This window comes from Plecotus auritus, assembly GCF_963455305.1.
Source record: "Plecotus auritus genome assembly, chromosome: 6".
In the NCBI taxonomy this organism is placed as follows: Eukaryota; Metazoa; Chordata; class Mammalia; order Chiroptera; family Vespertilionidae; genus Plecotus; species Plecotus auritus.
Genome location: NC_137773.1, coordinates 30,777,220 through 30,790,886, shown reverse-complemented (window position 1 = coordinate 30,790,886; position 13,667 = coordinate 30,777,220). Strand labels below are relative to the sequence as shown.

Genomic DNA, 13,667 nt, shown 5'->3' with positions numbered 1-13,667 from the left:
GTACCTACCCACCATCAGGGATATGATGCTGCACCAGACAGCCTGGCTCCTGTGCTCAGGTCGGGGTCTGCCTCCTGCTTAGGGCTATGCTGAGACTGGCAGGGGGCAGAGCCGCACAGAGGGTCACTTTCCCTGCCCCAGTGAAAGCTAGTCCACCTGATGGGCTTTCAGCTTAGCAGGCCAGGCACCTGGCTCCTCAGCTAGAAGGTAGAGAAGCGGGGCTGGGATGGAGCTAGAGAGGGGAAGCTGACGTTATTCCAGGAGGGCAGGCAAAGAAGGGCAAGGGAGGAAGGAGGAAGAGACAAAACTTGGCAGCTCCAAGACAAACAGAAACGGCTCCTGCTTGATGCTTCTTGCCTGCCCATTCCAAAACACCCATCCACTGACACCCAACATACAGAGTGAGTGCAGGGCATAAACAGGCCTGGCTTGACAACCAGGGTCAGCACTATGGCCACCTCAGCCCCCTCTAACAGGAACGAGGCATCCTGATTGAAACACTGGCCTCCTCAGGGCCCCGCCAGAGTCAGGCTGGTGCATGCTGAAGTTCCTTGCCCGGGCTCAGAGCTGAGACACAGGTACCTGATGGGGTGGTAGAGTTGGGGGACTTGGGGGATGTCACCTCTGGCGAGGGAGACTGCATAGGCTCAGACAAGCAGAGGTGCCCGTTGCTGGGAGAGCACACAGTTTCCCTGGCTGGTTTCTTAGCAGGACTTGGGGCCCAGGCCAGACACACCTAGAGGTGGCACAGATGAGGCCCAGGGGAAGCAGTGCTTAACCGAGGCAAGTGTGGCAGCGGAGGACACAGCAGCTTAGGTCCTTATCCAGGTCCCTGAGTTTCTAGCTGTCTGCCCTTAGGTAAGTAGTTTAGCCTCTCTGGGCCTCAGCTGACTCATCTATAAACCACGTTCTGCCTATTTTAGAGGTAAGAGAAAGCTCTCTGTGGAGAGATGGAGGCTTCTGACCATGATCTCTTCAGCCGCTGGGAGTGAAGGTAGGGACAAAGCAGAGGTGACAGGCCTGAAAGGTCATTACCATTTGCCCAAACTCTAATTTTCCCACTGGGAAGGCTGGGCCCTGGCCCTGAGCACCCTCTGTGGGGAGGGCCTGCTGCTGCTGGGCGGGGCAGCCCCTTGCTCGAGGAACCTGAGGGGATCCCAGAGGCCCTATACCCTTTAGGATGGGCCTGCACTTCCCACCCCTCAGCCTAGCTGGAGAAAGTTGTTTCTGTTTCTGAGGCTCTGGGTCATGGGAAATGTAATGGGGATGTGGGGGGTGGGGCAGAAAAGGGGAGGCACCTTATACACTAGGCAAGACCTGCTTCTCAAACTGAAATACAGGAAAAGCCGCAGGGTGATCTCAGGACCTCTTTCTGAAGGGTCTGCCGAGCTCATTAGTAAGGAAAAGCAGCACCTTTGTATTAAAGCAGACGTATGATGGAGTACAATGTCATGTTCATGTGGATTTTTGAGATAAAATAAAAATACAAGAATTTAAAGAAACAGGTATCAGGGGAAAAGTCTTACCAGGGCTGATAGAGGTAAGAATAAGGCCCATGTGCTCACCAAATACAGACACCCCAGTGGGTGCAGGGGGCCAAGGCTGCCAGAGGCCCGGCTTCCTTCCCTGCAAGTCCAGCCACAAGCACAGAGAGCCCTGGCCTAGGCACTCTGGGGTCTGGGAGGGCTGAGATGTGGTCCCCATGGTCCTAGCTAGGGAGAGGCTCACCCCAACGTGAATAACTGCCTGGATATTCAGCCACTGCCTCAAATATAACATGTGAGAAAACAGTTTCCTATCTCCTCTCCCAAGATCACTCTTGCTCCTGGGTTCCTTCTGTCACCTTGTCATTTTTGACAACTGTCTCTCTCGACTCTTGACTCTCCCCAGAGATGAACATCCACCTTCCACCAAGCTTCTTGCCTTCTTAGTCCTTCATCATCTGGCAGGCTCTGGTTCAGGCTGTACTGTGCCTACCCCCACCCCCAGAATCACTCCACTAGCAATGGACACGGGGCAGAGTCACCTCTATGTGCTTCTGTCCACTCAGAAACCTTCCTGGGCACCAGGATGTCTGTAGAAGAAAGGCCATCTGCCCTCCTTGCTGCCAGCCAGGCCCCCCCGGAGGAAGCTTACTGGGTCAGTAAACCAGTCCCCCTCTCCTCTCTGCTTCCCCCCTATCAATTCCCTTCAAGAATTGTATCTTCTAGCCTGGCCAGGCATGGCTCACTGGTTGAGCGTCGACCCGTGAACCAGGAGGTTGCAGTTTGATTCCCTGTCAGGGCACATGTCGGGTTGTGGGCACGATCCTCAGTGTGGGGTGTGCAGAAGGCAGCTGATCAATGATTCTCTCCCATCATTGATGCTTCTATCTCTCTCTCCCTCTCTGAAATAAATAAAAAATAAAATAAAATAAAAAAGAATTGTATATTCTAGGCAGACCCAAATCACTGGCTATTCCCAAACATGCCTGTTCTATATTCTGCCTGCCTCGTGCCCCCTCACCCATGCCATTCCCCACACAGATGTACAGTCAGAAGGGTCAGACATGCAGGCTGCGGGGCTCAGACTGGTGTCGGTTTGCACTCTGGCTCTGCCTGGTGTCCTGCCTAACTAGACAAGTTTCTTAACCTCTCTGAGCCTTTATTTCCTTGCCTGTAAAACAGGGACAATCTCACCCACCTCTTACGATTGTGGTGAGAATTAATGGGGGTGCTGTGTGTCAAGAACTTAGCACACAGTACCTGGAATAGAGAAGGCTCAATAGCTGGCAGCTCTTATTAATCTAAATCTCAGATGCCACCGGCTCCTCTAACCCACCCAGCCAGAAGCAATCTCTGCCTCACACAGACTTCCTGGGCGTTTCTCCTGCCCAATTTGGGGTTTCCTACTTTGGAGCAAACTGATTACTTAACTTTCTGGACTGTGGGGACCTCAAGGAGGGATGTGCAGCAACATTGCTGTCATCTGGCATCTGGCACTGAGTAGGTGCTCACTGATCGCTGGCTGAACAAATGGATTCATGACTGACGGGTGCCTCAGATCAAGACCGCCGCTAGTACCAAGGGGAGGGTGGGGCCCCTTGATGGCTAATCCCAGAGCCCTTTCCCACCCAATACTCCTCCCAACTCGGCCCGTTCCCTCCCCCTCAGCCCAAGCAGGCATCTGCCCAGGAGAGCAGAGCAGATGATTAAGTTGGGGGCCTCACTGAAGGACTACCCTTACTTGGCCTATCAGGCTCCCACCCACCCGAGGGGCCTCTGGCCACAGGCAGGGAAGCTCAGGCAGGACAGCCTCTTCCCATGAGACTGCCCCTCTTCAAACAGGAAAGAAGCTGGCGAGGTGTCTGGTCACAGGTGGAAGAGCTTGAGAGTGTCCTCCTTCATTTGTACACTCACGTATGCCCTTGGCACTGGGCACATGTCAGGTGTTGAGGAACAAGTTGACGTGGTCTCTGCCCTGGTGGAGGTTCTTGCTGAGGGGGTGCTGCCCATCCAGTAGAATGGGAGGCACTGGGGGGAGCAAAGAGGATACACCTCACCCACCCTCCTCACCTCCAGGAAGGCTCTGTGGAGGGAGCAAAGACTATGCTGAGCCTGAAGGATGACAGGAGTTGGCCAAGAGAAGAAAGACAGTGCTGCAGGCAAAGAGAGCCAGAGGTTCTGAGGACCGTGTCAGAAGACCACAGTGCACTCAAGAAACAGAGAAATTCCATCTGGTGCCATGTGGGAGACATGAGGCTGCAGGGTCGGGTAAGGCGGCAGTGCCTCCGAAGCTGCTGCTCTCATTCTTGCCCGGTAGCTGCTGAACCCTTTGCCTTGTTGGTGTACGGACTTCTCTCTCTGGGTCTCAGTTTCCCCACCTCGATAGTGAAGGAATTGGTCATGAGCTCAGATCCAGCCGCTCCTGACTGCACCAGAGTCACAGGTAAGTATGTTTCAGATAAGTCTAAACTCACCAGCCTGACTTTCAGAAAACACACTGTTTGGGCCTGTTGGTCTCTCCCTCCTACATGGGCAGTGTATCTTCATTTCCCAAATGCCCTGTTCACTTCTGCGCAAGTGGCTTTCTCAGCCTGAATGCCAAGCCCCTTCAGATCTCCTTCCATTTTCCAAGGTCCATCTCAGCCCCTCTCCTCCAGAAAGCCTGGCAACTGCAATTAGGTCTGCCCACACATCTCTGTTGTCCCACAGGGTGGCAAGCCCCCAGCCATCATTCCTGGCACCAAGGCACTGGGGAAACACCTCTGGGACTGACAGGCCCTCTACAGGGCTCTGTCTGGGAAGCTGGGCCACCCAGCTCAGTAAGCACTTCTCACACTTCAGCACACATCACATCAACCAGAGGGCTTTTGAAAACACACACTGGCCCCATCCCCACAGTTTCTGATTCAATAGGTCAGAGTGAGGCCCAAGACTTTGCATTTCTGGCAAGTTTCCAGTTTATGCTTTAAATGATGCTCAAATGTTACCTCCTCTGTGAAGCTTTCCCTACACCTTCCCAGAACAATTCATTCCTTTCCTCACCACACATTGCACACAGCCCTGGCCTTACACTTGGTTCTAGTCACAGGTATTCGTGTGAGGGCCAGTCTTGGATCCCAAGGGCAGCAGCTGTGATTTCTTTACATAGTAGGAGCTCAATGAATGCTTGCAGAATGGAATACACCTAAGTGAGCAAAGGCACATGCAGTCTGTATAGTTACCATGTGGCCAGGACCTGGAAGTCTTGCTAAATGGATGTTTAGCCCAAGGCTGGGCTGGAGAAAGACAAGGAGAATTTTCTGCCACACGTGCTAAGTTATGTACAGTGATGACAGGCTCAGAAATGGGAAACACAATGGGATCATGATTTTGATGGGCCTCAGGTCTCAAATTTTGGTAATGCTTTGCCAGTGTTTAGAAAAACCAACTCCTCTCTTCCGTATGCCAACTGTCCTGCAGACCCGTCTTGTGGGCTAGAGAGCAGGGGAGGCCTAGAAGGGTGAGTGGGGGTGACCAGGCATGGGCAGACACTCTAGGAAGCCCACTGAGGCTGGGACTAGGGCTCCCCCATGCTGGGCCAGCACCTTTTCCTCCATACACTCCTCACTCTGGCACTATCCTAAGGTCAGGGCTGTTCTGACTTAGCCCCCGAACCTTTCGGCACCAAGGGCAGATGGCAGTAACAGGGAACACTTGGGATTCCTGACAATATCTGAATCAAAGGATTTCTGCTTCCCATGAAGCTGCCACTTCTTCCCCTAGCAGCTCACAGAGCCCACAGAGGCCAGAGGGCCTGGTGGGAGGTGGCATATATATATATTGGCTTATATTCTCTTAAGGGAGAATATTCCCTCAGTTTGAAGCCTGAAGCCTTCAGTCCAATTTTACTTCTATCCCAGACCCACTGGCCACCTGATTCCCCATCCCAGGTGACTCCCTGCCCTACTCCAGTCCCACTGCTGTGCAATCTGGAAAACTAGAGTTCTCTGTCCCCTTGTCCCCTGCACTGCCTTCCCTCTTTGGGTCTCTGGAAATGCTCTGGGACCTGGGCTGAGGACCGATGAGTCCTGGTCTGTAAAGTGCTTTGAGCTCTCAGGATGAAAGGCTGCTGGGAGGTACAAAGTCACTCTCTGCTTGTTGTTATTGTTCCTAATGAGTCCTGAGGTGCCAGGGAGCCGGAGCAGAGTGTGAGGCACAGGCTGAGCCCTGGAGTGGCAGGAGGATTACTCCAGGTGCCTTGATCAGCAGGGTCAGCCAGGGGCCAAGGCCAGAGGTGGAGGCTGCCAAAGCAACCGCCAGATGTGGCTCAGCCATATGCAAATGGCATATCGCCACCTCTGACAGCCTAAAGACCGGAGTTTGTCCTGGAAGTCTGGGCACTATTTTTACCAGAGGCAGGAGATGGCAAAGATGGGAAAAAATCCTTGCAAGGATTCTTTGCGCCCATTCAAATGATATGTATCCAGAGCTTTCAGCTAGCGATGGGAACCTTCATACCCCAGGGCACCCCGGAGAAGACCAAAACCTGCCCCCTGCCCTCCTGTGGCAGACACAGCTTCCCAGTTCACAAGGGAGCTCCAACAGAGGGGACCTTCCCATCGAAGCCTGACTGTCTTTTCAGGGGGCCTATAGAAAAGACCAGTAACCTCAAATCCAACTCTCAAGTTACTCTTCAAAATAACATGGCACCTTCACCGCTGTCATTTTCTTTGGGACCAGCCCCCCTCCCCACTAGCTCCCCAATCTCCTCCTCTCTCCAGCTCTCCTCCTCTCAGAATTCTCAGAGACACAGGGCCTGAGGGCTGGGGCTCTGCCTTGCCATGGAGAAGGTGAGAGTTGAGAGCAGAGAGCATTTCCAGAGACGCAAAGAGGGAGGGCAGTGCCAAGGTCACATAGAAGCAGAGTGGGATGGACCTCAGGTACATGAGTGGGTTAATGACCCACCTCCCAACACTGCTGCCCTGGGATAAGGGAAGTGTGGGATGGCACAGCCCCAGGTAGGGATACCAGGCGTCAGCCCCACGAACTCTGTGAGTCATAGAGCAGAGCTCACACCTGCAGTTCAGCCCCACCCAGCACTCCTGTGCTGAGGCCAAGGGAAAAGCCCATTGCCCCACACTGGCCTGAGTGTGTGTGGCAGCGAGGAGAGGGGGGACTGTTGGATGTGGGTCATGGATGGGGGACCCAATTCATTAACGTTCCCTTCTCTCTCCTTCCTCTTCCCTCCCACTTTCCAGATTCCCTCCCCTATCTAAGCTGAAGATTTTAATGGATAACTTGCTCACACTCTCCATGTCTGCACCGCCGAATCTTTCTAGCAAATGTGGCCCCACCCTGGCTAAGAGCCCTCTCCAACTGCCCAGTGGCCATGTTCTCCCTGGCCGGGGCACTCTGAGCTGCAATAAGAAGACCCTGCAGCCTCGGGTGGGCTGAAGGCGAGTTGTGAGGGAAGCCTCCAGCTCTGTAGGTCAGTGTTTGCTTAAGCATCCAACCTGCCACCCAAGTCATATTCCAGGGATTGAAGACGGTTGCTTCAGCTCTGGCCGGTTTTTCTCAGTGGTTAGAATCCGCACGTGCTGCAGTTGCAGGTTCAATCCCAGGCTCCAGTCGGGGCCACATGAGGAAAGCAACCATTCAATGTGTCTCTCTCACATTAATGTGTTGTTGTTTTTCTCTCTTTCCCCCTCCTCCCTCCCTTCACTCTCTCTCTAAAAATCAATGGGAAAAAATATCCTTGGGTGAGTATTAAAAAAAAAAAAAAAGACTGTTGCTTCTCATGGACATGGTACTTTCTCCTGAGACCTTGTTCAGAGCCTGACCCTTGCCTGTACCCTCCCTAGTCCAGAGTGTCCAAAATCTTGCTAGCCCAGGCCTTGGGTTTGCTTGGTATCGCTCACCAGCCAACTCCTTGAAAGAAGGCATTCTAATGAGCTGGCTGTCCACTTGGAGGCAGGGAACAAGAGGAAGCAGAGAAGAAAAGACAGCAGGAAAGATTACAATTAGACATGAAAAAGGACTTTCTCACCTGGGTAGAGGGTGCTGGGAGAGATTATTGAGAGACCTATAGAATCTCCTACCTGTAGCCCTCTCCCATCTTTGCCCCAGTGCATACTCTAACCTTAGCAGCAAGCTGCTAATTTCCTTGGCACTCTTACTCCCACTTGGTGAAGCCCAGGTGGCTTGTTACTAGCTCAGCTCCTGCAACCTTGACATTGGGAGGGTGCCCTTACCTAGCCAGCCCTCCAAGGTGCCCACAATAGGATGTATATAGGGGGTGGGGATGGCTCACTGAGCCAAACACCCCCACCATGAATTCCTTCAGGTCTCAGATTGGGAGCTCACTGCACACCACATTAGCTCAGCATAAGCTGGCCCACGTATTACTCAGGGAGTGTTTCTTTATAAGGAAGAGAACATAGCAATGGCCTTTAAATTCCCCTAGGTCCTTTCCTCTACTGGGCTGAAGGTATTGTTGACTCCTAGGCTCTTCCCAATCAAGAGACCGCAGAGGCTACCTTGCTACCTGCCCCTCATTATACAGAAATTCAGAAAAGTTAAGTCATTTGGCCAAATCCTCAACCACAGCTAAATCCTCCCAACTCCTAGTCCAGTGCTCTTTCGAAGACATTTTTATATTGCAGTTCTGGCAAGAACTCTGGTGGGGGGATAGAGAACCAGCAACATGGGCATCATTGTGCAGGGATTTGAAGTCCCCGAGACCTATCTCTGGAACTTACTTTGTGACTTTAACCTCAGCCAGCCTCGGTTGCTCCCTCTGTGAAATGGGACTAGGACTGCCTGTACCCAGGGTTGTTATGAGGATTAAATGGAGAGGAAGCATTTGAACATGCTTAGACTTCTGACTAGTACAAAATAGACATTAACAAAATACCAAAGAGACAAGAAGTGAGAAGGCAACTGTACAAGCCTCTTGGGTGGACCTGAATGCCTTAGGCCCATCCTTGAGAAGCCCAAAGCCGGTGTCCTGAGTGGGGCCTCTCTTTCACCCTACAGCTCCCCACGGAGGGCACCAAAGTGGGTTTCAGCACAGGCTCTGGTCACCCAGAGCACCTCTTCCCTTCCTCCTTGAGGACAGAACCCAAGGGTGCAAGGGAGTCACTCCTGAAGACTAAAGGGGGACAACTGCTTGGCGGCAATATTCGGAGGGAAAGATCTGTCACAGAAGCAGCGGCTCCCTATCCTCTCCGGGTCTCCCGAGGTGGCAGGCACTGCTGTCCCTGCTCCAATGAATGAGCAGAACTCGCGGAGGTGTGGCACATGGGTGGGAGTGAGCCCAGAGCACACTCCAGGAAGGGAAGGCAGTGACAGCTCCCCCAGCCCTCCGGCGCCAGGTCAGGACCCGCGTCTGCCTGAAGGCTGTCTTTCCGACTGTGCCCAGGCTCCATTCTGCAGCTCGCTCCCGGCTCCTCACCTGTAGGCCGGTACCCGCCCCCTCCGCTGGGACGCAGTGCCCGGGGACGGGCGGGCGCACAGCCACTGCCAGGCTCCGGTGCGCGGTCCCTTGCCCACCCGACCACAGCGACCGACTCGCACGCTGGCACGCACGCCCCTAGGTGCCTGTCACCTCTGCCTCTGCACAGCCCCAGACTCACCCGTGCAGCGCGGGACGGAGGGGGGGGGGACAGGTGAGCAGGCAGCAGGTTTCTCCTAGTAAAACGAGGTTTCTGAGGTGCCCTACCTTTCTCCCCCGGGTCGGGCTCCCGCTCCGGCTCCGGCTCCCGCTCCCGCTTCCTTCCCTCTCGGTGCTTCTTGCCGCGGCCTTGGCCCCTCTTTCTGGACTCCGACATTCTGCCCCGGCTCTGGGGCGGTGGGACAGACGCGAGGTGCAGAAGGCGCAGGAACGGCCTTTGCTCTCCGGCGCCAAGCTGCGCCCCCCACCGCCTGCAGCCCCAGTGCCCGAGCGCGGCGCCTGTCTTATAGGCGGTCACACCCTCCGGGGGAGGGGAGCTGAGAGCCTTAACTCTTCCCCTCCCACTGGGCGCCCGCAGCCCTCATCTCCCCCACCCCCTCCCCACCCGCTCAAGCTGCCGAAAGGGGGGTGGGCTTCGGGCAGCTCGTTCCAACTCCCTCCCTGGACCCACCGAGCGAGGGAGCCAGCGAGGCAGGATAGGCGCCCCAGCAGAATGCTACCGACCTCCTTCCTCGCCAGAGAGGGGGCTCAAGCTGGGCCGGGGGCCTGAGCCGTGATGGGGGGGCGGAGAGGGGGGGAGTGGAGAGATCCCGCAGTGAGGGCCAGGCTAAGACAGAATGGGGGTGGGGAGACAGCCAGAGGAGGGCCCAAAAAGGGACCAAAATGAAACCCACTGGACAGCCCGACGGGGTTCGGAAGCGCTCTTGCTCCTTGCAGCCTGTCTCTGCTGTCTGGTGTCCCCCCCAACCCCCACCACCAATTTTACAAGCAGTTTGCCTGGGCCTCCTCAACCTTGACAGTCTGACCTCAGTCCTATGCGATGCCACCACCTGGGGGAATACTTTTTATGCAGCTGCCATTTGCGCTTGGCTACCGGGGTCTGTGGCCCAGGAGCCCCTCCCAGCCAGGGCAGGCTGCAGCCTGAGGGAAGCCTGGGTGCCCCAGGTGGCTTATAGCCCCCCTCCCACACACACTCTGACAGCCCTGGCTGCCAACACCAGCTGGCTCCTCTCTTCAGGCCTGTGGAGGTGAATTCAGACATTGACACGGCCTCCCCCCACTCTCCCAACAACACTTTTCACAAGCCACTGCACCAAGGCTGCCAAAAAGGACAGTGTCCTGCCTTCTGCTTGGGTGTGGTGCTGAAAGGGTTACATCGCTAATGCTCTCCCTCTTCTGGCTCCCAGAAAGCCCGAGCCTGCGGTTTGCCTGCCTCTCTCTGCCTGAGGTGTCCCCTTACAGCCATCCCAACTGGAATCCCAGTCAAAGATCATCTCAGCCAGTCCTCTGCCTGCTCAGGAGAGGGTCCCAAGGCTTCTCTGGACAGTGTCCCTCTTAGGAGAGCCCCGAGCACGCTAGGACTCTGGGTCTAGGCCAGGGACTCTGGGGCTCCAGGGTACCTGGGGGCCTGACCAGACCTTGAGGCCAAACTGGGGAGTGGACACAGAAACAGAGACGATGGAGGCGATGTCCACGCAGAGGGTTGATCTCTGGTGTTCTTGGGCCTCAAGCCTGTCCCACCAGGGGGCAGCTCTGGGAAGACCAAGTGCAAGAGATACACCTCCTCTCCCACACCCCAGCTGAGATGTCGTGCACACTCACCTCCATTCATGTGGTATCACTCTCTGTAGGTAGGCAGTGAGGTATCCTAGGTAGAGCCAGAGCCAGAGCCAGAGCCCAGGCCTTACTCCTGCTCCAGCCCCCGGCTCATTCAGCTTCCAAAATGGCATTTACATCCACTCCTCCCCAACCATCGAACCTCTGCCTCAGTTCATTTCCTCCTCCTGTCCCATAGATTTTGACCTCCTCAAGGTCATCAGAGTGAGATTTCTAAAACTTAAACCAGATCACTTCGCTCACTCTTACCCATGGGTTAAACCTAAGCTCCTTACTGAGTCCAAGGCCCTGTTCCATTGGGCCCCAGCTCATAGCCTTCTAGCCCCCATTCCTATGCCTCAGCCACATTTACCTACAAGCCATACACACTGTACTGTCTCCTCTCCACATCTCTGCACATACTCTCGCTGCCCAAAATGGCCTCCCCCGCTTCTTGGGCTGGCCAACCTCTCGGTTCATTCATTTAGCAAATATGTAGTGAGGCACTGTGTTTCAGGCACAGTGCTATGTGCTGGGGATTGGCTGTGAGCAAGATGGACATGGGCCTACTTACATGAAGGTTATGGTCTTGGTAAAGCTGCACAAACAACTAATTACACAAACAATGAATTAATTAAAATTTATGTTCAGTATTAAAGAGATATTCATTCCATAAACATTTCTATATGTTGATATGCAGGTTGATAGAGTAAATAAACTGTACTGAGGGAAGGCTTTCCCCAGAAAACACTTAAACGGGGATTCAAGAAATGAGTAGGAGTTGGCTGGACTAAGAGGAGTGGGAAGAGCATTCCTGGCAGAAGAATACAATAGCTGTGGGACAGGAAGGAGCTTTTGTGCCTTTGCAAAACCAGAAGATGGTCAGTGTGCTGAGGGGTGTGAGTGTGGTATATGATACAGTCAGAAACACTAAGGGTACTCACAGGGGGCAGGAGCATGTCCCACGGTCTGGGGTACCCAGATGCAGTACTGAGGGAGGTGGGTTTTGAAGAAGGTCTTTACAGATGGGGAGGATTTCAATGGGGTGTAGGTGAGGGGTTCTGAGGGTGAGATATGGCAAAGACCTAGGGGAAGCATTGCCTGGGTACTCACTCAGGAAACAATGAGGAGACTAGATTTATGTTAGGAAACTTGGGGAGCTACTAATAATGAATATAGCAAGCACCTACTGGGCACTTGGTAGAGCTAACAGTGCTAAGAACCTTATATATGTTATCCTTTGTCACCCCCACAACATCCCTGTAGGTAGGTTCGATCATTATCTCAACGTTAAAGAAAAGGGGACAAAACAGGAACAAAGAGATTACTCACTCAGAGTTACGTAGCTGCCACCTTCTACTAGTGCCCTGCTGTTCTCCATCACACTTCACTGCTGTGCGCACTCAGAGATGCACTCAAACTGCCAGGCTGAGGCTTTGGGACTTTATTTAGTAAATAAGGGGGATTCACTGATGATGTTTTGAGGAAGAGAGTGACATGTGTGTTAGAAAAATTAATCTGACTGGTGTGTGTAGAATGAATGGAAAGGGGAAGAAAGTGGAGGCAAGGGAACCATTTAAGCAGGTCAACCCTTAGATGTTTCCTTATCGTCTACTATGTGCCAGGACCTGAGCATTATGAGGGTCAGGTAAGGAGGGCCTAAACCAGAGAGTAAAGGCAGTGAAAATAGTAGTAAAAGTAGCTAATATTATATTCTTAATATACAGTAAGTCTATTATCCTTATTTTGTGGGTGAGGGAACTGAGACACAGGGAGGCCAAATTTATTTTTATTTGTCCAAGTCAAACAACTAGTAAGTGGCAGAGCAGGGTCAGGACCTATGCAGTTGGGGACCCAAAGCCAGCCTCTTAAGCACAGCTCCATGGTGTTGCTCAAGAAGATGTGGAATAGGGACAGAGAGCAGAGAAAGGGCCTCTTCAAGGCCAACCACTGGCCTCAGGACCTGCACTGTCCCCACAACGCTGTGACCGATGCTCAGTGCCTAGGTCATGGGCAAGTGGTTTCAAGAGGCATGCCAGCAGGGTTCCCACTGTCCTGACCTCCCAGCTCCTGCAGCAAAGGCTGGCGGGGGGGGGGGGGGAGTGGGGGGGGCGGCGCGGGAGATGTGGGGTGTGAAGGACAGCAGGCACTTGGAGCACCCCCAACCCTGACCAGGTCTCCTGCCAGGAGCCTGAAAATCTCCCTGGGAGCCAGGCCTATTGCCATGGGGACTCCTTCCTCTTACCACAGGTTGTGTAATGCCCTGTACAACCTCATGAGGGTGAAGAGCCGAACCTGGGGACCGGCCCAGATACCACATCACCCAGAGGAGAAGCCTCTCCCCAACACTGGTTTCACAATGGGACACTAATAGCAACATAACAAGCTAATTCAATTCCTTTATGGAGCAAAAACACAATGTTTAACTGGCTAACAAACTTCTTTTTTCCTTTTTAACATTTCCCCCTGCACTTTGAGGCTGTGCCATGGGCAAACTTTGAAGTTTAGGAAAGTTTAGACTTGTTTGAGTCATGTGCAAAAATGCCTTTCAGTGAAAAGGGGAAAAAAAACACACCACCCATACTACCCTACCCCCCACCTGAGACTTTCGGGCTCCAAGAGGATTGCCCATAGAATTCTCCTGAAAAGGGGTCTTGGGGACCAAGCCCCTTGCCCTTGGACTCACTTCCTGGTGGAAATACTCAAGGAGGGTATCAGTGACCTCAGGCCAGGGAGAGTCTACAGCAGTTCCTTAGTTACCACCCCCGCATCCGGAAAGGGCACCCCTGAATCAGCCCTGAGCCACCGTATGTTCGCCCAGAAGGTAGAAGTCCTTGGAGAAGATGAGGCTACGCTTACCCTCAGCCATCTCCATTTTAGTGCCTCCAAGCCACGAGGCTCCTCACCTTGCTCTCTACCCAGGAGTCTGCTAGAGG

General features: G+C 53.7%; 1 protein-coding gene across 8 annotated transcripts in view; it reads right to left on the bottom strand.

Moving 5' to 3' along the window:
* The window catches only part of NRG2 (neuregulin 2), a 186,450-nt gene that overhangs the window by 50,113 nt on the left and 122,670 nt on the right, over window positions 1-13,667 (bottom strand). For 3 of the 8 annotated variants that reach the window (XM_080672980.1, XM_080672978.1, XM_080672979.1), the window contains exon 1: window positions 9,184-9,390. The exons of the other annotated variants lie outside the window; for them this stretch is intronic. In XM_080672980.1, the coding sequence (XP_080529106.1) occupies window positions 9,184-9,292 (109 nt within the window). In that variant the 5' untranslated portion in view covers window positions 9,293-9,390. Of the gene's footprint in view, window positions 1-9,183; window positions 9,391-13,667 lie in introns of those variants that run through there. 8 annotated transcript variants of the gene reach the window in all.